This window comes from Anoplopoma fimbria, chromosome 12, assembly GCF_027596085.1.
Source record: "Anoplopoma fimbria isolate UVic2021 breed Golden Eagle Sablefish chromosome 12, Afim_UVic_2022, whole genome shotgun sequence".
NCBI classification, from domain to species: domain Eukaryota; kingdom Metazoa; phylum Chordata; class Actinopteri; order Perciformes; family Anoplopomatidae; genus Anoplopoma; species Anoplopoma fimbria.
Window position 1 is genome coordinate 27,272,737 of NC_072460.1, and position 25,986 is coordinate 27,298,722.

Below are 25,986 nucleotides of genomic sequence, written 5' to 3' on the forward strand. Positions count from 1 at the left end.
AAGTACTGGACGTCTTTTCATTTCTGACTAGCATTCCTCATTGAAACCAATGGTCCTGATAGCTGCAGAGCTAACAGCCTGCTAGGAACCAAATAACTGTTGAACGAAAACAAAGATTTTAAAATTTAAAACTGGTGTCTGTGGATTTCAAAATAAAATCTTAAATCACAACTGATCCCAAATCGGCATCAAGATAAAGCTCCATCTGGGTTGTAACCAGGAAACGAAAGTAATGCTGGATCACTATTGGCTGGAAGGACACGAGAAAGAGGAAAGGAGGGAAGGTAACGAGGAGACGAGTGATGAACGGGTGAGTTGAAAAGAAAAAAACTAGTGTGCATTTCTGTGTTGGATGTTTTATTTTTTTCCCTGGTCAATCTCCTTCTGAGGGTCAGAGGTGAGGGGGGGGAGGGTGAGGAGGGGAGGTCAAAGGTCATCGTTGTGTGTGTGTGTGTGTGTGTGTGTGTGTGTGGGCCGGCTATCAGCTGCTGTCAGGTGACGGCTCTCTCTCTCGATGCATGGAGGCGGAGCTCTGATGTTTCATGCTGTCCAGGTACTCCTGCTGAGAGACGGCCAGCACCGACGCCAGGATCTCATCGTCCTCCCAGTCCGTCAGACCTGGAACACACAGACCAGTTTACAGACCAGGACCCAGAGAGACCAGGTCATTTTCCTGATTCCACCGTTTTCAGCAGCGTGTTTACTTGATAGAAAAGTGCTGAATACATAAAGTTGACTCTTTTGAATATCATCAGATTATTTAGAATCCAGCTAGAGGACATCAGTGTGTCTCCTGATAACAGCTCCTGATTACATGTGAAGAAAACACGAGTCAAAGATGAAACGGACAGGAAGAACTGGTGACAGTTGAATACTTTGTGTACTCTGATAAAAAAACACACCAGTCTTCACTGTGGAGCCGAAAAACACCTGATAAAATATACTGCTGTGGTACTCTGTAGAGACAGCAGCTTCACCTCAGACAACCTCACACACACACACACACAGTAACACACACACAGAGAGAGAGAGAGAGAGAGAGAGAGACAGAGAGAGAGACAGAGAGAGAGAGAGAGAGAGAGAGAGAGAGAGAGAGAGAGAGAGAGAGAGAGAGCGCGCTTCCTGTTGAAATCGGACTGTAAACAACAGGTGACGAGCAGAAGTGGCAGTAAGCAGTAAACATGGCAGCAGTAATAGTACTAGTGCTGTAGTAAAGAAGGTAGTAGTAGCAGTAGCATTAGTAGTACTACTAGCACTAGTAGTACTAGTACTAGTAGTGGTACTAGTAGTAGTAGTAGTAGTACTAGTAATAGTAGTAGTAGTAGTAGTAGTACTAGTAGTAGTAGTAGTAGTAGTAGCTAGTAGTAGTACTAGTAGTAGTAGTACTAGTAGTAGTAGTAGTAGTAGTAGTACTAGTAATAGTAGTAGTAGTACTAGTAGTAGTAGTAGTAGCTAGTAGTAGTACTAGTAGTAGTAGTACTAGTAGTAGTAGTAGTAGTAGTAGTAGTAGTAGTAGTAGTAGTAGTACTAGTAGTAGTAGTAGTAGTAGTACTAGTAGTAGTACTAGTAGTAGTAGTAGTAGTAGTAGTAGTAGTAGTAGTAGTAGTAGTAGTAGTAGTAGTAGTAGTACTAGTAGTAGTAGTAGTAGTAGTAGTAGTAGTAGTAGTAGTAGTAGTACTAGTAGTAGTAGTAGTAGTAGTAGTAGTAGTAGTAGGATCTTACCAAACGCTGTAGGTGACATCTCCTGCATGATGGCTCTGTACTCCAAATGATGACGACTCTGATTACTGGGACCTACACACATACATACATACATACAAATACACATACACATACACACACAGGTTTTGTACTCATGCCGCTCCCTGATTGGTCGAGTACGGCGTGTCATGTAGAAACGTGTGTGTGTGTGTGTTACCTGGCGCGCAGGGGGAGGGGGTTTGCTCAGGATGAGGGCGGCTCCGGCGGGGGAGGGGGCTTGTTGTGGGTCGACGGGGCGGGTGGGAGGTCGGCGTGGGAGTGGGAGTGGGAGGGGTCGGAGTCGCGTTGCCGCGGCGACCGGGCGCTCCAGTCGTCTGGTCCGCTGGAGGCCGCCGCTGTCGCCGAGCTGCAGGTGGCGCTGGCCTTACGGGGCTGAGAGAGAGACGGACACATCAGAGGGATCTGAACCATCTGTAATGGGAGTCTGTGATTGGATGAGGGGCGGGGTCTTGGCGTACCTGTCGGGCCTGCTTCTCCTGGTCCTGGAGCCACTGCAGGTAGGACTCCCGGGCCACCTGCTCCTCAATGGCCTCGTTGGTGGCCTCCCAGTCCGTCGCTCTCTTCTTGTCCTCCAACATCTGCTGCTCGATCCACGACTCCTCCGACGTCTTGATGGCCGACTTCATCAGCGTCTGCTCGGCGTACTGGGGGGGGGGGCAGTTAAAACATGTGTTACTGAACAGACACACACGCACTACAACTCCCAGAATGCTTTGGGGGACGTAAACAGTAGAACCTTCAGTTCACTGTACATGTTTGAACCAGACTGAATATAAGAATAGGTCTCTGGTCTTAAAGGTTCTGGTTCTGGTACCCCGGGTTTGAAGGCGGGCAGTCCCAGTCCGACCCCGATGGTGGCCTTGTTGGGGTTCACCACCGAGTTGTAGTGGATGTTGCGGTGGTAGCTCACTCTGATTGGCTCGTCGTTGTTCTGGTGGATGCCGTGGAACGTGTTGATTGGCTCTGGAGGAGGAGGAGGGGTGAGGTTTGGTGGGACGTGATTGGCTGACAGATCTGCAGCTGGTTTTCTATTGGACAGAAGGACTCACCTGTGCTGTACTGGTACACCTCCACTGGTCTGTTGTACATCTCAGCCATCGCCTGCATCTCGATGTGGTTGCCGTGGCAATTGTTTTTCCTCTTCCTGTTGATGTATGTGGTGAAGTCCTCCGTCACGTAGTTGGAGAAGTAGTCAGCGTTCTTCATCTGGAAGGAAGAAGAGCGTGATGAAGACAGACAGGATGAGGACACACAGGATGAGGACACACAGGATGAGGACAGACAGGATGAGGACAGACAGGATGAGGACAGACAGGATGAGGACAGGACAGGATGAGGACAGACAGGATGAGACAGACAGGATGAGGACAGACAGGATGAGGACAGACAGGATGAGGACAGAGGACAGACAGGATGAGGACAGACAGACACACAGGATGAGGACACACAGGATGAGGACAGACAGGATGAGGACAGACAGGATGAGGACAGACAGGATGAGGACAGACAGGATGAGGACACACAGGATGAGGACAGACATGAGGAGACAGACATGAGGAGACAGACATGAGGAGACAGACAGGATGAGGACAGACAGGATGAGGACAGACAGGATGAGGACAGACAGGATGAAGACTGACAGGATGAGGACACACAGGATGAGGACAGACAGGATGAGGACAGACATGAGGAGACAGACAGGATGAGGACACAGGATGAGGATGAGGACAGGACAGGATGAGGACAGACAGGATGAGGACAGACAGGATGAGGACAGACAGGATGAGGACAGACACAGGATGAGGACAGACAGGGATGAGGACAGACAGGATGAGGACAGACAGGATGAGGACAGACAGGATGAGGACAGACAGGATGAGGACAGACAGGATGAGGACACACAGGATGAGGACAGACAGGATGAGGACAGACAGGATGAGGACAGACAGGATGAGGACACAGGATGAGGACAGAGGATGAGGACAGACAGGATGAGGACAGACAGGATGAGGACAGACAGGATGAGGACAGATGAGGACACCAGGATGAGGACAGACAGGATGAGGACAGACAGGATGAGGACAGACAGGAGGAGACAGACAGGATGAGGACAGACAGGATGAGGACAGACAGGATGAGGACAGACAGGATGAGGACAGACAGGATGAGGACAGACAGGATGAGGACAGACAGGATGAGGACAGACAGGATGAGGACAGACAGGATGAGGACACACAGGATGAGGACAGACAGGATGAGGACAGACAGGATGAGACAGACAGGATGAGGACAGACAGGATGAGGACAGACAGGATGAGGACACACAGGATGAGGACAGACAGGAGGAGACAGACAGGATGAGGACAGACAGGATGAGGACAGACAGGATGAGGACAGACAGGATGAGGACAGACAGGATGAGGACAGACAGGATGAGGACAGACAGGTACTCACCAGGTAGTCCATACAGTGTTTCCTGACCACTTCGTGCATGTCCTGATCCCCGTAGACCTGGTCAGCTGAGACACAGAGAGGGTCAAAGGTCAAACAACTCACATCCATAAAAAGAGACGCTGACATCACAGCGGAGACAAAACTGGACGTCCTACTGTCTGCTGAGACACCGAACGACCGTCAGGAGACACAGAGTAAAACTACAGACATTCAGCTCCTGCTGCTCTCAGGAGGACGATCCACAACCATCAATGTAAAGGTTAAGACGTTTAAATAAACAGAATTACAGACTTTATTTGGGACAGAATTACTTTTAACTTGGATAAAATCCTTTTTGGACTCCAACATCCACAAATATCAAAACTAAATATTTACTAAACGTCTTTTATTTTGTTCAAGTGTCCGACTAAAGTTCATCATGTGAACGGCTGCTGTCATGTGATCAAAATACAGGAAGAGAAAAGTTTTTAAAATTAAAAGAAACCACGATTTAGCTTTTATTCTATAAACACAGTTATGTCTCAATGACATCTCTATGTGTGTGTGTATGTGTGTTTGTGCACATTGTTTTAACATGACAGTTAGTAGATAAATACAACAATAATAACATTAATAATAATAATGATGATGTGTTGTTATTAAAAATAAAGTAGATTTAAGGAGCTAAACGTCAGCGCTTTGACTGAAACACTAAAAAAAGAATTTCTCCCTTTACTGACTCACAAAGAAACTGTGAAGGTGAACCTGATAAACTAACGCACACACACACACACACAGCGGTATGCAAATGAGCATCACTTCGGTTTGAGTTCCAGCAAGTCACATGGTCTGTCACCACGGCGATTCTCAGAACCTCCCCGACAACTTCCTTTTTCTCATCAGTAGTCACACACACACACACACACACACACACACACACACACACACACACACACACACACACACACACACACACACACACACACACACACACACACACACACACACACACACACACACACACACACACACACACACACACACACACACACACCAGGTGTCAGAATCAAACAGAGGGATTCTCCCAACATACCACCCGGCCAAAGCGAGAGAGAGAGAGAGTGAGAGTGTGTGTGTGTGTGTGTGTGTGTGTGTGTGTGTGTGTGTGTGTGTGTGTGTGTGTGTGTGTGTGTGTGTGTGTGTGTGTGTGTGTGTGTGTTCAGGCCCAAATAAGTAATAAAACAGTAAAGAATCCACAATAACTAAAATATTATATATACAGATTTTTCTTTACCCGCTGCGGGACTAATAAAGGATTATCTTATCTTATTTAAATCACTCAGTAACTGTAGTTGTTGTTGTTGTTTATGGTTTGTCTCTTAATTCTGAATCGTCGACTCAAAGTATAAAAATCTGAAATACTGGACTGATGATGAACGACAAGAGTTCAGCCAGCATACTTTTAGCCGTATGCCGTTACATTACAGTCATGTAGCAGAGGCTTTTCTCCAAAGCGACTTACAGTCAGTAGTATGTTACATATCATTCACCCATTCACACACTGATGACAGGCTACCATCAAGGTGCCACCATCAGACTCTAACTAACATTCATCATCCAGTCCACACCGATGGCCTTCAGGAGCAACTTGGGGTTAAGTGTCTTGCCCAAGGACACATGGACTGCCGAAGCCGGGTATCGAACCACCGACCCTCTGATTGGAGAACTACCTTACTCTCCACTACGCCATAGCCGCCCGTTAGCAACAGGAGCTAACAGGGTTAGCACTACCATCTGATTGGCTGAGGGTTAGTGACGGAGGAGCAGGAAGATTCAGCAGAAGACATCAACACACATCAGCATCAGATGTTCCATCATCAGGACAAAGAAGAAACCAACTGGATTCAGTGTTTCAGTTTTAAAGACTGTTCAGCATTAAGAGGAAACAAGGAGAGGAGGATGGGCAGTAAATAAGCGTTGGTTGCTGAGAAACACTGATAGACTTCTTCAGAAATAATAATAATATCTCACACACACACACACACACCTCTGATTGGTCAGCCTGGGCGTTATTCTAGGAAAGTGGGCGGGACCTGATAAGAAAGGACTGCAGCCGTCTGCTGGTTTCACTGACATCGATAAAGTTTTTATCTGAGGCTCACAGCCTCTGATCACTCTGACCACCAGCACCAGTCTGCAGCCTGCAAAGCATTCTGGGTAATGTGATTTCCCAGAAACCGTTAGCCGGAAGCTTAAAGAGTCGAGACATAATCAATGAAGATCAGTCAGGTTTGTTTCTGTAGTTCCAACAGAGTGAGACCTCTTCTGTCCTGTTCTCCAGATACACTTTCAATATCAGATCAATAACTTCAGATGATCAGCTCTATTGGCTTTGGATTAAGAAGCTCTTTAACTGTAAGATGTTTCACATTTTGTTTCTACAGCTGTTCTTACATTTCATCACAGTCATATTTAATCAATATTTAATCAATATTAGAGGATCAGGGGCCAAAGAAACTTGATCATGGACAGTTTTAAGTATTGATCTATGATCAGTCAACCCATGTTGTTATTTTTTTCACAACCAGTGAACAGGAAGTGACCATATATGGAGTGAGGAGGAGTGACGTAGAGACGCCGTATACGTCTCTGGTGTGGACCTGTCAATCAGTGTGTAGCCCCGCCCTAAAGCATCCCCTGCTTTATGGTCTGTTTGACTCTAAATGGAGCATCATTTCCTAAATGAACATCATGCTGTATTGAAGAAGACTTGAAACTAGAGATTGAGACCATAAACTCATGTTTACAATGTTTACTGAGGGAATAAATCAAGAGAGAAGTAGAGTCATTTTCTCATAGACTTCTATACAACCAGAGGAGTCGCCCCCTGGTGGTCAGGAGAGAGAATGCAGCTTTAACACAGGAAGCTCTGGATTCACTTTAAAGAACCGGAGGTTTGTCTCCTGATTTCGGATCCAAAAGTCACTTCTAAACATCTTACTGTTCCTCTTAACGTTCTCCTAACTGTGGGAACCTGTGTCACTGTTTCCTGCTGTCAACGTTTCCATATTTAAAACCAGTACCAGGACCAGCTGGACCTTTGAACCAGATCACTCAGCAGACTGATGGAGAAACAGGAGTTTCCTCTTTACACCAACCGTCTGGACACAAACACTCAGCGTGTCTCTGATGTTACAGGAAACAGGACAGAGGTCAGTCTGACAGAGGTCTCTCACACACACACACACACTTCAGTTGATCATGTGACTGATCATGTGACAGACCATCAATCATATGTGTGAGTGCTGTCTGCTTTCAGCTCCAAGCCTCCTGATTGGTCCGTCGGTCAGGAAGGGCAGGACTAACCTGCTCAAAATAGAAAGAGGCCCTTTAAGCCCCGCCCCCACAAGAAAGGGAACACCCAGCTTCAGACAATCAGTCTGACGGCGTGTTGGGACTGACGGGGGGAAAACCCTTTGGGGAAGACTGACGGTTACCGTGACAACACACTCCATGACGACAAGGAGGAAGATCAGTCAGGCCAGTGAGGAACGTGATCCCAGTGAAACCAGTTCAACCAGCTGCAGACAGACGTGTTTATGTCGTGCTGCGTTCAAGGACGCTCAGAGAAACAAATGTTTGTAAAGAAAGAAGATGAAATTAAGAACTGATGAGACGGATCAGGATCAATATACTTAAATTAATATTTCAAATATTGTACTTTTTACTGTACGACATCTCAGAGGTAGATATAGTATTTTTTATATTTCTACACTGAAGTATAAGTACTTGTACTGCAGTAAAAGATGATTGGCAGGTTTCCTCTCACAGCAGGAATGTGACAAACAACAAGTGCGTTTACCTGAAAAACAACAATCAACAATCAACACACACACACACACACACACACACACACACACACACCCACACTCACACCCACAGTTTGATGTCTCAAGATTGTTTTCACACCGAGCTGTGCACTTTCTGTTTCAGGTGGGCAGCTCTGTGTGTGTGTGTGTGTGTGTGTGTGTGTGTGTGTGTGTGTGTGTGTGTGTGTGTGTGTTAACAAACAAATGATTTCTGTGAAATGTCAGGCGGAGCAGAGAAACGGTTCTCTGAAAACAGAAGTAAGTAGAATCAGAAGTAGAGACAGTTTCAGTCCTGATATTGATCACTGGGCTCTGTGTGCTGATCAGATATCGGTGCTTGATCAATAAGCTGTATGTCTCACTGTGAGGAAGAGACTGGGATCATTCTGAATGTGTAGAGAGACATCATGTTGAATAAAGGGATCGCATTCATCACGACACACACACACACACACAGGTGAACGTCATCACAGCGCCCCCTGGTGTCAGCACATCGTCACTGTTACACCTGCATAAGAACCTCGTGTTGTGTTCAGAGACTTGTAAAAACAGTCCACTAAAGCACTAAACACTAAAACTAAAACAAACAGAGAGAGACCATGACCTCTGACCTCTGACCAAAACACAACATCCAGCCTGAAGAGTTCATTATTATGAAAGTGAAAAATGTGAAGTGAATTTAAATGATTATACGTATAATCAGCATCTGTGTCTCCATCACGTTGGTTCTCATGGGTCAGAGTTCATGAAAACATTCTCTCATCAAACTTCCTCGTTGGAGCTGCAGTCCTCCTCTTTAAGAGCCCTGATCTCATCATCAGATAAATAAATATTATTATAAATATAAGGTTTAAAATCAGGACTTCTGTGTTTCTAAATAGAGCTGTAAACATTTCAGATACATATTTATTAAATACTGCATAAAAATGACTGGAGTTCTGTCTGATAAACTAGTGATGATTGACCTGTGTGTGTGTGTGTGTGTGGTGATGAGGTCCCTGACTCTCAGCTGATCATCTCCTCAGTTTAAACACTGCAGCACATGTTTCATCTCTATTATCATCACTGTTCACCATGTCCTGTTTTCAGTATTATCTGTTTAGATATAATACATAATAATAATAATGTAATTGTCGTGTATTATTCTCTCCAGAAGAAAAACTGGTTCACAGAATGTTTCTGTTAAAGCAGAAAATAAAACTACAACACTGACACCTGCTGGTGACCAGAGGAACTGCACCCACAACCACCTATATAACAAGGTGATGTGTGTGTGTGTGTGTGTGTGTGTGTGTGTGTGTGTTTGTCTGTGTCTATGTGTGTGTCTGTGTGTGTGTGTCTGTGTCTATGTGTGTGTCTGTGTGTGTATGTGTGTGTGTGTGTGTGTGTGTGTCTATGTGTCTATGTGTGTCTTTTATTGTGTCTATGTGTGTGTGTGTGTGTGTGTGTGTGTGTGTGTGTGTGTGTGTGTGTGTGTGTGTGTGTGTGTGTGTGTCACTCACCCACGGCTCTGAACAGACACGCTCCGTCCTCCTTCATCTTCTTGATGACGAAGCCTTTCTTTTCCCTCAGAGCTTTTTCAAACCAGTGCTCCTGCTGAACACACACACACACATGCACGCACATACAAACAAACAAACATAAACACACACTGGGTCAGGTGTGTACTGGACCGTACGGTCTGTTAAAGGTGTGAAAACGATGATGACAATGATTCAATCAGTTTACACATTATATTATTACATTTAATAAATGTATTTATTTATTCATTTATATATATATATATATATATATAAATAGATACATTTATATATATATAAATATATATATATATTTATATATATTTACAGAGCTTTTGTCCAATAGAAACTAGAAACTAATAATGATTGTCAAACAATCATTATTAGTTTGACTGTAAACTAATAAATGTTGACAACATTGACAGTGTCCACCAGAGAAACCATTATATATATATATATATATATATATATATTCATAAATATATAGCTTATACATATATGATTAATTTCATTATTGATGGTTCATTAAATGTCAGAAAATAGTGAAATGTGTTTGACCGACATAAAAACAGAAAATCTGTCATAAACCGTTTGTCCACCAATAAACGGTATATTATATTATAGCCTACTATATTATATGATAGCATATTATTACTACATTATATTATACTATATTAAATTATATAATATTAAATTATAGCATATTATTACTACATTATATTATATTAAATTATAGCATATTATTACTACATTATATTAAATTATATTATTACTACATTATATTAAAGCATATTATTACTACATTATATTATAAATTATAGCATATTATTACTACATTATATTAAATTATATTATTACTACATTATATGATAGCATATTATTACTACATTATATTAAAGCATATTATTACTACATTATATTATATTAAATTATAACTACATTATATTATAGCATATTAAATTAAAGCATATTATTACTACATTATATTATATTATAATACACAACACCCTGGTTATTGAGTCTTCTGTTGTTTTTGATTGTTTTGGCTCCTCAAACTAGAAAAGAATCCTAAGTGATGACGTTCTGTGAGATTTAATTAATTCACAGAACAATAATAATAATATAATCTCCCTGAACAGGACTACAGTGACTATTTACAGGATGCTGTGTTCAGGTACCTGTGCTTTAAGTCAGTGAAAAGGTGTTCTGAATGAACAAAAACAATACTTTGGTTTAATTGATATATTATATAATAATAAGTTAATTATGTCTCCTCCATCTTGTCCACTGACTACAGAGACAAATGTTTAACTCGTCAACAGGTTCAGGGATAAACAAACATTATTTTCATTTAATCTGTTGTTTGTTTTATCAATCAATCGGCTAATTGATTAATCTGTAAAATATCAAACGGTAACAATGTAGATCCCAGAGTCTGAGGGGACATTCAGTTTACCGACAATAAAACAGACATTAGAGAACAATGTGAAAGACTAAAGATGAACAAAATGGGCAGCTAATCAGAAAACTGAGTTTTACAAGGACACGGTTTGTATCAATCCCTCTGGAACTCCATATTTTATCTGTGATAAACTGAAAGAAATATTATTTCACACAAATAAAAATATATTTAGATTTTTTAAATGCTTTAAATGAAGTTATTTATGCTGTTCTCACCTATGACAGAAATATAAATAACATATAGTACAATACAGGACTTTAGACTCATCATGGTCACCTGGTCATTGTCTCTATACGGACACATTAGTGGAGTAACGGACCGTTATTATCCCTGATCTGTACCTGGTTATGAGGACACCTGGTTATTGTCTCTATGAGGACACCTGGTTATGAGGACACCTTGTTATTGTCTCTATGAGGACACCTTGTTATTGTCTCTCCTGGTTATTGTCTCTATGAGGACACCTTGTTATTGTCTCTATGAGGACACCTTGTTATTGTCTCTATGAGGACACCTTGTTATTGTCTCTATGAGGACACCTTGTTATTGTCTCTATGAGGACACCTTGTTATTGTCTCTATGAGGACACCTTGTTATTGTCTCTATGAGGACACCTGGTTATTGTCTCTATGAGGACACCTGGTTATTGTCTCTATGAGGACACCTTGTTATTGTCTCTATGAGGACACCTTGTTATTGTCTCTATGAGGACACCTTGTTATTGTCTCTATGAGGACACCTTGTTATTGTCTCTATGAGGACACCTTGTTATTGTCTCACCTATTGTCTCTAGGACACCTTGTTATTGTCTCTATGAGGACACCTTGTTATTGTCTCTATGAGGACACCTTGTTATTGTCTCTATGAGGACACCTTGTTATTGTCTCTATGAGGACACCTTGTTATTGTCTCTATGAGGACACCTTGTTATTGTCTCTATGAGGACACCTGGTTATTGTCTATGAGGACACCTGGTTATTGTCTCTATGAGGACACCTGGTTATTGTCTATGAGGACACCTGGTTATTGTCTCTATGTGGACACCTGGTTATTGTCTATGAGGACACCTGGTTATTGCTAGCTGTGGATGCTAGCTGTCCTGTCACATAAGTGAACGGTAAACTGGATGCTAATGCTAACTAATGCTAACACATCACAACAAGCTGCCTGCCGTTTCTCCAGCGTTAGCATTAGCTGCATTAGCTCCACGCTAACGCTCCATGCTAACGCTAGCGCTCCATGCTAACGCTCCATGCTAACGCTCCATGCTAACGCTCCATGCTAACGCTCCATGCTAACGCTAGCCCCATGCTAACGCTAGCCCATGCTAACGCTAGCCCCATGCTAACGCTAGCTCCTACCTGCTCCACGGTGGCCGGGTCGACGCTCTGCAGCCGGGCCGCGTTCTCGTACTCGTCCTCGCTGTTGTTTCCGGCTCCCTCCTCGGCGTCCTGTGCGGATCCTCCGGGCTGTCCTGGCTGCCCTCCTCCGGCCAGCGCTGCCGCCGCTCCTCCGGAGCAGCTGCCTGTCTGCCGCCGCCGCTTGCTGAGTCCGGGCCCGGAGCAGCAGCTGCCGCCGCCGCAGCCCGCGACCCCGGCCACCGCCGCCGCCAGCTCCCCGCGCGGCCCCGCCCCCAGCCCGCCGCCGTCCCGCGCCTCCCGCGCGTCCCGCACGTCCCTCGCGTCCCTCACGTCCCCCGGGCCCCCCCGGGGACGCGGAGCCGCCGGGCGTCGGGGAGGCCTGCTGCGGCCGCGCGGCCTCGCCGCTCCGCCGCTCGTCTCTGGAGGACGCGGCGGGCTGGTAGGACCAGGGGGGCGACGCGCGCGGCCGCGCTCCGGGGCGGCCCGCGTGCGGGTGCTGGTGCGGGTCCGAGCCGCTGCGACGGTCGCTGTCATCGGCGTGGTCCGACACGACCCCGGAGCCGGGCTTCTTCTTGGGGAGGATCGTCATGGGGAGCTGCGGGGTGGTGCGGGTCTGTGCGGGTCTGTGCGGGCTGTGCGGGTCTCCGGGGTGCGGGCTGCGGGTCTGCGGGCTGCTCTGCTCCGGCTCGGCCCGCGTCGCACCACGGGGAGCGCGGCTCCGCTGCTGCTCGACGGTTCTGTTGAACAAAAACAAGACGCGGATCCTCTGGTTCTCCAGCCGCCCGTCCACAAAACATCAACACACTCTGACGGAGCGGCGACGTCACTTCCTGGTTACGACGGCACAGCGTGTTTACGACGGCTTTACGACGGCACGGCGTGTTTACGACGGCACAACGTGTTTACGACGGCTTTACGACGGCACAGCGTGTTTACGACGGCACAGCGTGTTACGACAGGCCGTTAATCGGATCTTTATGTTTATTATCTCACTGACGAAACGCTTCTCTGTTCAACAAAACTCTTTATTCCAGTACATGCACAGCGTATGATTATTATTAAATATTATTATCAGTATAATAAATATAATAATAATAACAATAATAGTGACAACAGTGACAACAATAATAATGATAATAACAACGATAATAATAATAATAATGATAATAATAATAATAAATAACAACAATAATAACAATAATAATGATAATAACAACGATAAACAATAATAACAATAATAATGATAATAACAATAATAATGATAATAACAATAATAATAATAATAATAACAATAATAACAATGATAATAACAATAATAATGATAATAACAACGATAATAACAATAATAATGATAATAACAATGATAATAACAACGATAATAACAAATAATAACAATAATAATGATAATAACATAATAACGATAATAACAATAATAATGATAATAACAACGATAATAACAATAATAATGATAATAACAATAATAATGATAATAATAATAACAATAATAACAACGATAATAACAATAATAATAACAATAATAACAACAACGATAATAACAATAATAACAATAATAACAATAATAATGATAATAATACGACAATAACAATAATAACAACAATAACAATAATAACAATAATAATAACAATAACAATAATAATGATAACAATAATAACAATGATAACAACAATAATAATAATAATAACAACGATAATAACAATAATAATAATAACAATAATAACAATAATAATGATAATAACAACGATAATAACAATAATAAATGATAATAACAACAATAATAACAATAATAATGATAATAACAACGATAATAACAATAATAACAATAACAATAATAACAATAATAGTGATAACAATAATAACAATAATAATGATAATAACAATAATAATAACAATAATAATACAATAATAATAGTTATAATAATTAACAACTAACCTTATATTTCACTTTATATCCCATAATACAAAATACTTGGGACAGTATTAAGGTATTAGTACAAGTACAACTCTGCTGGGTACAGTTTGTATTCTGCTTGAATTCTAATTCTGAATGGAATTTCTCTTTTATAGTTTTTTTAATTAAATTCTTAATTAAATTAAAATCTTATTTTACATACTTCTCATGTGGTGAGGTGGAGCTGTTTCTGACGAGCTGATTGGTCGGCTGGCTCTGATGTAGGATGGAGGTGTCAGTCCCAATCTGAAGTCACAGACAGAAGATTATTATGGTCTGGACCCAGAACACCTGGACGGATGGATGATGGATGATAATTACTTTATAGGCTTCTGGGTACTTTATCAAATAATAACGCACAACATTTACCTCCAAAATGTGTTGTATATGAAATATAAAGTAGCAGACAATAATACTTATGTAAAGTATCACAAAATAGTACTTAAGCACGGTACTTGAGTAAATATTTACAAGTATTAAGTGACATTTCATCACCAATAATAAAAAACATATATTAATATCATTCTGTTTCCATAATAAGCGATTTTACTTTTGATACTTTGGTACTTTAAACCCCAGTTTGTACATTGTTCTTTTGTACTTTTAACTTCAGTAAAGAACCTGAATACCTCGTTCCTCTGAGCGACGAGATTCTGCATTACTGAGCTCATTTGCAAGAATTATTTCGCTGCAGGTTGAACCAAACTGTCAGTAAATTATAGAGACGGAACCTGTTTCAGGAGACAGAAACATGAGAGGAATCTGTGAGAACATTTTCTGTGTGTTGAGGACGAGACGTCAGGAGGGAGATCAGAGTACAACATCATAGTACAACACAGAGTACAACACAGAGTACAACACAGAGTACAACACAGAGTACAACACAGACACAGACACAGAGACACAGCAGGTGGACCCGTCTCCTCAGAGTCCTACAGCAGCGTCCACTGACCGTCCAACGGACCACAGAAGGTAAGAATACATGAATACAACCGCCGTGGTGGAGGAAGGAATCAGATCCTTTACTGCAGTAAAAGTAACAATACAACACAGTGTCAATACTCTGTTACAAGAAAAAGTTCTAATACCAACTGTAAAAATACTGTGATAGAAAAAGTAATTATTCCACACTGTAGAAATACTGAGTAAAATGTCAAACAACACACCATAAAAATACTTTGTGACAGTAAAAGTACTAATACAACACAGTGAAAAGACTCAGTTACAAGCAAAAGTTTTAATACCACACTTAAAAAATCAGTATGATCAGTATGCAGTTAAGCTGTGACTGCTCTACTATGACATATTCCATCATCAGCTCTCTACAGGTCCTTACAGATTCATACAGGTCCTTACAGATCTCTACAGGTCCTTACAGATCTCTACAGGTCCTTACAGATCTCTACAGGTCCTTACAGACTCCTAAAGGTCCTTACATATCTCTACAGGTCCTTACAGATCTCTACAGGTCCTTACAGATCTCTACAGGTCCTTACAGACTCCTAAAGGTCCTTACAGATCTCTACAGGTCCTTACAGACTCCTAAAGGTCCTTACAGATCTCTACAGGTCCTTACAGATTCATACAGGTCCTTACAGATTCCTAAAGGTCCTTACAGATTCATACAGGTCCATACATATATCTACAGGTCCTTACAGATTCATACAGGTTCTTACAGATCTCTACAGGTCCTTACAGATTCATACAGGTCCATGCAGGCTCTTACAGGTCCTTACAGACCTCTACAGGTCCTTACATGTCCTTAGAGATTCCTACATGTCATTACAGGCTCCTAAAGGTCCTTACAGATTCCTAAAAGTTCCTTACAGTTCCCTACAGGTCCTTACATATTCCTTAAAGGCTCCTACAGGTCCTTACAGGTCCCTACAGATTATTAGAGTCCATGTGAAGCTCCAGATTGCAGGCTGTTAACTTCCTCTTCGCTGTGGAAAAAGTTGCCTCTGCTTTGATGAAGAGTAAAAAAAGCTGAAGGTCTCAGAGATGCTGGTCGGACTCGTTCCTGGTCTTGTTTTTCCGGCTCTTTGGTTTAAGGGACTCTCAGAACAACAGAAGATGTTTACAGCAGAAATGACTCCAGGTGTTTCAGACAGGTCCGACCTGTTAGTCTTCAACAACAACAGGGGTTCAAAAAGTTCAGCTTGTTCTCACTGATGTTCACCACGATGTTCTCATGAAGACACTTTGACCTTCACTTATTTCAAAACAAAACCCAGATGATTCACTCACATAAATATGAGTCTTTGTTCTCTGGGCTTCATAGCTTTACCATGATAGTAACATGATGTTAGCATGATGTTAGCATGACTTTATCATGATGTTAGCATGATGTAGTATGATGTTAGCATGACTTTATCGTGATGTTAGCATGATGTAGTATGATGTTAGCATGACTTTATCACGATGTTAGCACGACTTTATCATGATGTTAGCATGATGTTAGCATGATGTTAGCATGACTCAAACATCTCTCCTCCAGCCCTCCTTCAGCTGACTTGCCTCCTCCAACATGCTCCACCTCCTGCTCTACCTGGCTGCCCTCAGTCAGCTCACAGGTAAACACACAACTGACTTCATCCAACTCCACCTGCACCTTCCAAACTTCTGCTGGTATCTGCTGATGTATTTTAGCTCTGCAAATGTTGTAATATGTTATAGTACGGCTATAATCTAAAATATAATTTTTTTCAAATTATTTTTTTAGAGTAAATATCATGACTTTACTCATGAAGGAACATGACGTTTTGCCAAAGTATTACAATTTATTTTCTTAAATATATATCTGATTTCTGTAAATATTACTTCTTTCTTGGTTATGACCTAAATATCAAAATAATACCCTCTAAAATAAAGACACGGTTTTACTTTATATTTGTTTTTTCTTCAATTTCAAAATAATCAGTTTTTTCACACAAAATATAACAACCTTAATCTTGAATTATTATGATTTTAATCTCGAGACAATCTCGAGATTCTTAAGAGCATAGCGTTATTATTTTAAAGTATCTCAACTTTAACCTAAAATATTATTATATCATTTTTTAGAAAATAAATATTTTGACTTAAATGTTAAAATTTCATCTAATTTATAAAGCCAAATATTTTTATCTCCTCTTCCTTAAAACATTACTTGAATATATCTTATCTCAATCAGACTTTCTTTTTCTCATTGTTGCTAACAGTTCTGTTTACATTTGCTCCTCCTGCTGACTGACTTTATTTCATGTCTGCAGGTAGTACAGTCCATCAGAGTTCAGGTACTAAGACCTCGACTACCTGCACTGTCACCGGCCCAGCTGTCATTGATTTCAGCAGCCAAGTTGGCTTTGTCCGGGATCGCTGTGGCTACACTCTGATGTCAGCTCCAGGCCTCCAGCTGCTGGCCGTCTTCAGGGAACGCCAGCGTGAAGACGTTAGTTTCTTGGACCATGTGATCTTGCGTCTGGACGGGCCGGCTGTTGACATTCAACTGGGACAAGGCGGGAAAGTACAAGTAAGCTACAGGCAGTTTAAAGGTCACAACAACTTTAAAAATGTTCTCAGTGATTCAATTCAACAGGCAGCATGACGCAAAGTTTCTATCATATGCTGACGATACTCAGCTTTATATGTCAGACTCTCAGGCTTTGATCCGATTTACATCCTAATTATCTGCTGAGGAGGGAAATTTCATCCAGAACTAAAATAATCACTTGCTTAACAGAGTCATTGTGACTAAATGATTGGCCACCTGTGCCATGAGCGTACAATGACCACAGATGTCAAAACCACCTCAAAGAGACACAAAACAACCATTGGGAGACGCTGAACGTCGTGATAATACAGGCTCACATTTCAATGTTACAAACTGTTCGGTGGTTCTTCAGATGAACAGCACAACGCTGAGCCTGAGCAGCTCTCCTCAGACGGTTCACGGTGTGGAGCTCTCTAAGGACGTGAACGGAGTCTCCGCCAGCGTGTCGCTCTACAACTACACCGCCTCCATCTTCTTTGACGGCACCACCGCACAGATCCACATGAAAGGTGCATATTTGAATAAGTGTAACACCAAAAACCTGATCATGTTAGAATCATACAGAGATGAATATATCCAGGTTTATCTGTATCACATCCTCAATATGACTGTGTGGCTGCAGGACAAGGACCGGCCCTGCAGGGTTTATGTGTGAACTCCAGCAGCTCTCTGAGCGAAGTGAAGCTCTCTGAGCTGAGCTCCAGCAGGTAAGACACCTCGTCACCACCTGAACATCCACTGACTGCTGCTTCGTCACTTCCACTGAGGTCTTCTGCTGTTTGTGTCTCCTTTCTAGCTGTGAGACGCAGTTCAGTGAACCTGCTGACGGCCGAATCAACTGCCCCATGATGAGCGCTCGGTGAGCGGAGACACACCTGAGGACCAGCTCTCCTCTGATCCATAAAACACATGTTTTAAACACACCGTTTATCTCCCACTACAGCTGTAACCTCCTGAAGGAGGCGCCGTTCACCTCCTGCCACAGCCTCGTCAACCCGGAGCCCTACGTCACCGCCTGCAACGACACGCTGTGCAGATACCCGGCGAAGGACACCCTCAAATGTCAGTTCCTGGAGGCGTACGCCGCAGCCTGCAGCCTCATGGGAAACGTCAGTATGGAGGACTGGAGGTCAAAGGCCAGCTGCTGTAAGAGCAAACTTCTGTTTCACACTTAAACTGTCTTTAACCTGTTCATTATTGAACTGCTCACATCTGGTCACACAGGTAAGTTAAGCAGGTCATTCTTTACCTTAATGAGAATCAAATATTGTTATTTATTTTGTGAGTTTAGTGTGACCAGAAATGTTCAGGAAAGTCCTGAATTAACAGCAGTTCTCCAGAAACCTGAGCTGTGATTAGTCACAGCCAATAAAACATGAAACACTGATCGTTGTGAAACATTGTGGTGTTGGCCAAAGACAAAGACTACCATAAAAACACTCTTGAGACTCTTTGGTAGATGAACTATCCTAACCTCACCATTCAAGGTCAAAGCTTAACCTCAACCAACTCACCAGTTTCACAAATCAAGGGTCACCATCTAGACTCGACCCTCAGACGAGCACTGTCTGAGGACCTGGTCTACATCCGTCAGTGGGGAGGGAGACAGTTTATGAAGCCTTACTGATAAACTCTTCCCCTGTGTAGCCCCACCTCAGGGCTTCTGTCAGGACGTCATCTGCAGAGATCACGAGTTCTGTGGTGAAGACATCAGCAGCCGACCCGCCTGCCTCTGTCGAGCTCATTTTGCCTCCAAATACAGAGTGAAAGGCTCTTTAGGTAAGACGGTTTCTCTGCAGCATCACCGGGTCCACATGTTATGTTTCCCGCAAACTGATAGCACAACCGCTGAGAATTTCTGTAACTCGTTAACAAGATAAATGGATCAGCACATTTTTCTGCTGCTTCCCACCTGAGACGCTTTTGAGTTCTTTAGGTTAGTAGAAGTGAGATAAACGCTGATCACAAAAGCCTAATTTCATTGATAAGGAAAAAAGAACTTGGTATTATCACGATATACTGACAGACAATCACAAATGAATTGTTAATTTACATAAATGCCAACACATTTAACACTAAATCAATATTAAATGATGCTTTACATTTTCAGTTGGACTAAAAAGTGCTTTTTGTCGCTCAACCCTGATGAATAATGACAACAAATAAACCTTTTTACTTTTTTCTATGAAGTTGGTGAAAACAGAAGAAGAAATGCTGCAGTTTTCCATCTGCATGCATTCACTGTTCAGTAAATACACCAGTGTGACAACAGTTCAGGATGTTCAAATAAAACTAAAGACCAGACTGTGCACTATAATTTTGTGGCTGCTGGGACACATAAGATAATTTTAATAAATACTATTAAGAACCTGATTTGTTTTGGGAAAGATTACGAATATCTAAAAGAAAGGTAATGTTGAAGATCAGCTTTAATTGGAACAAAAAAATGAGAAGCAGTGGCTCATTAGTCCTGATTCTGGTTGCATTGAATTAACTATAATTCCCTTTAAGACTAAATGTTTCCTGTTAAATGAGAGTCGCAGTGATCCAAGTAACTTTTGATAAAAGCAATCAGCATTTCATGGTCATTCATTCGAGTTAAAATGGTCAAACTAGATACTACAGATAATGAAAGAGTCTAATTAAATTTAGCCAAGAGTAGAGGACGTTAACATTCTTATATTTCATGACGTATATTACTCTCAAACAGTCGACTGTTTCTCAGAATTAATCTTAAAGAGGGCTGATCTAAAATAGTAGCTGACAGTTTATATACATTTTATAAGAAATGTCAATATTGACACCAGCATCGACGCGTTTCATCACAGTACACTAAATATATCATATTATTTAATTGAAAGCTTACTCATCAAGTTTGAGTGTGCAGTTACTCTTTCAGGAAAATCGCAATATGACGTCAGTGAGACAGGTAGAACTGTCAGGGTAATCTACAGAAATAAGAAATATACAGTTGTGTATCATCTGCGTAACATGTGATATTTGACATTATGCAGATCCAAAATACTGTCAAGAAAATAGAATAGGGCCCAGAATACTTCCTTGAGGAACACCTTAATCAATCACAGATGTCTGTGATACAAACCTACGTGTATCGGTGTTTCATTTCTCCGTCTGTACTGGTGTTCAGGTGACCCGACGGTCTGCGGGCAGGACTCTGCTTCAGTTACCCTGGCTGGTTGTCTCCTGAATGAAAGAGGCATCGACTACACTGATCTACATCTGAACGACAACACCTGTGGAGGTCAGATGGATGAAGAGACCCACATGGTGACCTTCAGCTTCAAAGGCGACAAACCTTGTGGGACAGTGATCTCGGTGGGCGTCTCTCCTCTAAATTAAGCCTCCAACAAAGTGCTTGTCAGAGTCCGAAGTCCGCTGGATTCTGGGTATTAAGTCCAACAAGTTTAGCAGCTGTCTGAAATAGATATATATATATCTATATAAATGTAGTCTATATAAATGTAGTCTTATATAAATGTAGTCTATATAAATGTAGTCTATATGAATGTAGTCTTATATAAATGTAGTCTATATAAATGTAGTCTATATAATATGTGTAGTCTTATATATAAATGTAGTCTATATAAATGTAGTCTATATGAATGTAGTCTTATATAAATGTAGTCTATATAAATGTAGTCTTATATAAATGTAGTCTATATAAATGTAGTCTATATAAATGTAGTCTATATAAATGTAGTCTATATAAATGTAGTCTATATGAATGTAGTCTATATAAATGTAGTCTATATAAATGTAGTCTATATAAATGTAGTCTATATGAATGTAGTCTATATAAATGTAGTCTATATAAATGTAGTCTATATAAATGTAGTCTATATAAATGTAGTCTATATAAATGTAGTCTATATAAATGTAGTCTATATGAATGTAGTCTATATGAATGTAGTCTATATGAATGTACTCTATTACAGTTGGACAAGCACTTTGTTTTGAAACCGACTGAGGCCTTTGAGGTTCTGGTTTCCTGTTAACATCCTGCAGTAACACCGTCTGATCCTCTGACTCTGCAGGCTTCAAACAAAACGATTACCTACAAAAACACCATCAAGACAAACATCAGCTCCTCGTCTGCTCAGATCTCTCGTCTAGACTTGGTCAACATCGACTTCTCCTGCTTTTACCGCCAGCCGGATGTCAAGAAGCTGTCCTTCAAAATCAAAGGAGGGTGAGTAGTTCAACATGTCTAATAATGCTTTCAGTGACTTGTCCATCACTCTCTCTCTCTCAATATACGACATATCACACATTCTTCTGGAGATGATCCATTCGGAATGAGAACTAATTCAGAATATCCAAACGGAATATGATGTTTTACATGAGACAATACTGTCATATTCTCAATATTAGTGGAATATGAGTGTGCATGTAAACATAGTCAATGTGGAGACTCAGCTTCCTTTTGGAGACGAAACGCTCACAAGTCATCACGTCTTAAGTTGAAGCCTTGGTTTAAGGGTTTGTGTAATGTGTGTGTGTGTGTGTGTGTGTGTGTGTGTGTGTGTGTGTGTGTGTGTGTGTGTGTGTGTGTGTGTGTGTGTGTGTGTGTGTGTGTGTGTGTGTGTGTGTGCTCTGCAGCAAAGCCTTGCAGCAGATTGAATCTGGATCTTGGAACTACAGTCTGACTATGAGCATGTGCTCCGACATGGCCTGCGAGACGCCCTTCGACTACTCCGACGGGGTCCAGACGGATCAGACCATCTACATGAACCTGAACACCGGCGGGCTGGACGGGAGCATCATCACCCTGGTGACGGAGAGCTGCTACGCCACCAACGCCGAGACGGGCGGCAATCTGAAGTACGACCTCGTCATGAGCGGGTCAGTAGTCAAGTATTCAAAGTACTTGTACTTAACAAGAACATTCTACTCCACTACATACACAGATTTTGGTTTCGGTTCTTTCTAACCATGAAACACCAGAACCAATAAGTGGATCCGTTTAGAACCAGAATCTATAGTCTGAAGATGCTGGTTGTGGACGACAAGAGATCTCACTGGTGTTCTTGTCTCTGAGCAGCTGTGGGAACCCGGAGGACAGCTCGGTGAAGGTGGTGGAGGACGGAAATGGGGGAACCACCTTAGCCTTCAAGATGTTTCAGTTCAAAGACGACAGCAGCGGAATCTTCCTCAGCTGCAAGATGAAGCTGTGTCTGAAGAGAGACCCGACGTGTCAGCCGGTACGCATGTTCTTCATCTTAAAGGGACAGACAATCATGAAACTACTGGTTAATATAAAGAACTGTATTTTTACCCTGTATTAGCTCCCATGTAGTCAAAGTGTCTGACTCATCTGTGATCAGCTCATGTCTCAGTGAACTCATTGATAAACAGACATCTTTGGATCACTGTGAGACTTTAAACGGTCCGTGTCTTTAACTGTTTCAGGAATGCCAGAAGCGCAGACGGAGACGGAGAACTCTCAGGCCGCAATATGAAGACCCCAACCCAGCCATCGTGTCCATATCCTGGTCCTAGAGCAGACACTCCGGATGGCTGAGACCGGAGACCGGATCCAGGTGAACTTCTTCTTCAGTAGAGTTCATTTGTGGTGAAGTCTTACTTTTGAAGCTGTCCATCCAACGAGCAAAGCTAGTGGAGTTCAAAGCAAACGCTGAGATTCTCTTCCTATCGTCGCTGACGTTGTTGAGTCAGAGATGGAGAAAAACAAATATTGTGTTTCTGTGTTCACCGATAACTCTACAAACGAACCTCATGAATCTCTGTGTATAAAAGTATAAATTATAGTCTGTCTCTGGTATAAACACAAATATCACTGACAAATTATTCCTAGATTACGTTATTTGTAGCGTTGATGGAGCAGCTACAATGTTAGTAAAGCCGAGTTCAGATCAAACCAAACTCCATTCAGAAAACAAGCATTTTAAAATGTTTTGCTTGTTGTAGAATGAATTCAAACTTCTTACATATTTGCATCATGATTTAGTTATTTCAGCATCCTTTTCATCCATTAATTAAATGAATGAATCTCAAACTATGAAACTATAAAAAAATATATTTATATATATTTTAAATTACAGCAAAATATTTTTATTTCAGGTTCTTACCACTGTAAACCAGCCGACGTCTGGTTTGCTAGATACGGTGAAATTCACAGAGCGCCTCCAGATGATGCTATGAATCCAATCACGACGGCGTTCTATATATTCATAAAGAATAATAATGTAAAAATGCAATAACAAAAACTGTAAAAAAGAAAACTATAAAAAAGAAAACTATGAAAATAAAAATGTTACTAATTAATTCTTAATTAATTTGGTCTTCCAAAGTTTCTGGGTTTAAGGAGATTCATGTCATGGTTCAGGATCAGCAGATGGAGGGTTGGCTGAATTTAAAACCGAAAAGCAACAAATGCCACTTTTTAAAAAGAGCATTGCGCTGCAGGTTTGTAAAAAGAACATCTGCATCTTGCAGCAAGGCCTGATGGGTAAAACCAGTTTGTTCTTTCAGCTTGTTTCCGTCTCCGACCGACTGACGTCGACCTCCAGAATGATTCCAGACTTCTGCTTGGTCCCCATGAAGACTCGGTCCAGTTGTCCTGAGGTGGTTCCACCGGGAGATGTGATCCCATCAGCCCCGGCGTCACTGCACCGCTTCACTCTGCCTCCAGTCAATACTGTGACTTTAATTAACATGGTGAAGGGCTGCTTTTCAAATATAACCACAACGTTAAACTGTTTCTGTCAAAGCTGTCTGGATTTCATTAATCTGGAACAGGAGCTCCTCTTGTGTTTTGACTTTGACCAGTTTTGTTACTTTGCTGTTGTTTCACTTTCATCCTCTTGTTGTTTGTTCAATCATCCACAAACTAACAAAAAAAATATTAAAACGGGAATGTGGGTAAAAGACACTTTTGTTGAGTGATTCACAGTTTTTGTTTTCACGTGCGTCATCGTCAGCAGTAAAGAGTCTCGATTCAGTCTGTTACAAACACTAAACATCAGAAAATAAAGATGAATATAATACAGATGGAAGAAAATAGTCAATGAATAAAATATTTTTAGTTAGGTTAAGACAACAAAACTACTTATTTAGGTTAAGACAACAACAGCTGGACAGTAAAATAATAAAGTAAATAACGTTCTTATTAACGTCTTTACTCAAACGAACCCCGTCACCAGTGGAAAGTATTATAATATGTATAATACTAGAAATTAGTAAATAATCAGACACGAGGCTGTGGAGTGACAAAGTGTTTATTTATAGTATCCTCCCCTCCCACACACACACACACACACACACACACACACACACACACACACACACACACACACACCTTTTGTTACAGTTGGTGCTCAGTGTCGAGTAATAATAATAATAATAATAATCATAATAATAATGATACATTATAAGCAATAGTTGTCTTCAAATATAGAGTCTAACACTTTATACAAAATACCCTGCATATTACTGTCATATTGAGAGACTTGGTGTGATGTCATCGTGGTTTTCACTCTTAAGGTTTGGAGGGTCAGACGTATTTTTTTTAAATTTATGCTGATTTACTTTCTCCAGAGTTCAAAGAGAAGAAAAAGATTCAGTTTACTGAGATACAAAAGAGTGGAGAGGCGGAGACATCTTCATAACAGCATATGATAATAATCTCTAAAATAAATCTGTACAGATTATAATCTCTAGAATAAATCAGTACAAATTATAATCTCTAAAATAAATCAGTACAAATTATAATCTCTAGAATAAATCAGTACAGATTATAATCTCTAGAATAAATCAGTACAGATTATAATCTCTAGAATAAATCAGTACAGATTATAATCTCTAGAATAAATCAGTACAGATTATAATCTCTAGAATAAATCAGTACAGATTATAATCTCTAGAATAAATCAGTACAGATTATAATCTCTAGAATAAATCAGTACAGATTATAATCTCTAGAATAAATCAGTACAGATTATAATCTCTAGAATGCCCGGAGCCTTTGGGTTCTTGTTCCTGAAGAGTCGTGGTTGACGGACAGTTGGGTGAATATTTGGCTAAAAGTCTGAAGGACCA

The 25,986-nt window shown here is 41.3% G+C and overlaps 2 protein-coding genes across 2 annotated transcripts in view; one reads left to right on the top strand and one right to left on the bottom strand.

Annotated features, from left to right (window-relative positions):
- otud5a (OTU deubiquitinase 5a) overlaps positions 1 to 13,240 on the bottom strand; it is a 13,725-nt gene extending 485 nt beyond the window's left edge. The window contains 11 exon segments of the mRNA XM_054609919.1: positions 1 to 618; positions 1,723 to 1,794; positions 1,919 to 1,933; positions 1,936 to 1,971; positions 1,974 to 2,133; positions 2,220 to 2,405; positions 2,576 to 2,724; positions 2,811 to 2,967; positions 4,216 to 4,280; positions 9,566 to 9,659; positions 12,407 to 13,240. The exon segment at positions 1 to 618 is cut by the window's left edge and continues 485 nt beyond it. Coding sequence (XP_054465894.1) covers positions 482 to 618; positions 1,723 to 1,794; positions 1,919 to 1,933; positions 1,936 to 1,971; positions 1,974 to 2,133; positions 2,220 to 2,405; positions 2,576 to 2,724; positions 2,811 to 2,967; positions 4,216 to 4,280; positions 9,566 to 9,659; positions 12,407 to 12,940 — 1,605 coding nt within the window. The 5' untranslated portion in view covers positions 12,941 to 13,240 and the 3' untranslated portion in view covers positions 1 to 481.
- A 3,662-nt stretch (positions 13,241 to 16,902) lies between these two features.
- Positions 16,903 to 24,741, top strand: LOC129100012 (alpha-tectorin-like). The gene is made up of 13 exons (XM_054609507.1): positions 16,903 to 16,948; positions 17,627 to 17,886; positions 18,260 to 18,416; positions 18,530 to 18,614; positions 18,704 to 18,766; positions 18,851 to 19,053; positions 19,555 to 19,686; positions 21,056 to 21,243; positions 21,963 to 22,117; positions 22,528 to 22,770; positions 22,970 to 23,129; positions 23,338 to 23,468; positions 24,421 to 24,741. Exons 1-12 carry the CDS (start codon positions 16,903 to 16,905, stop codon positions 23,425 to 23,427), a joined length of 1,782 nt encoding a protein of 593 aa, XP_054465482.1. The 3' UTR covers positions 23,428 to 23,468; positions 24,421 to 24,741.
- Positions 24,742 to 25,986: the final 1,245 nt, after the last annotated feature.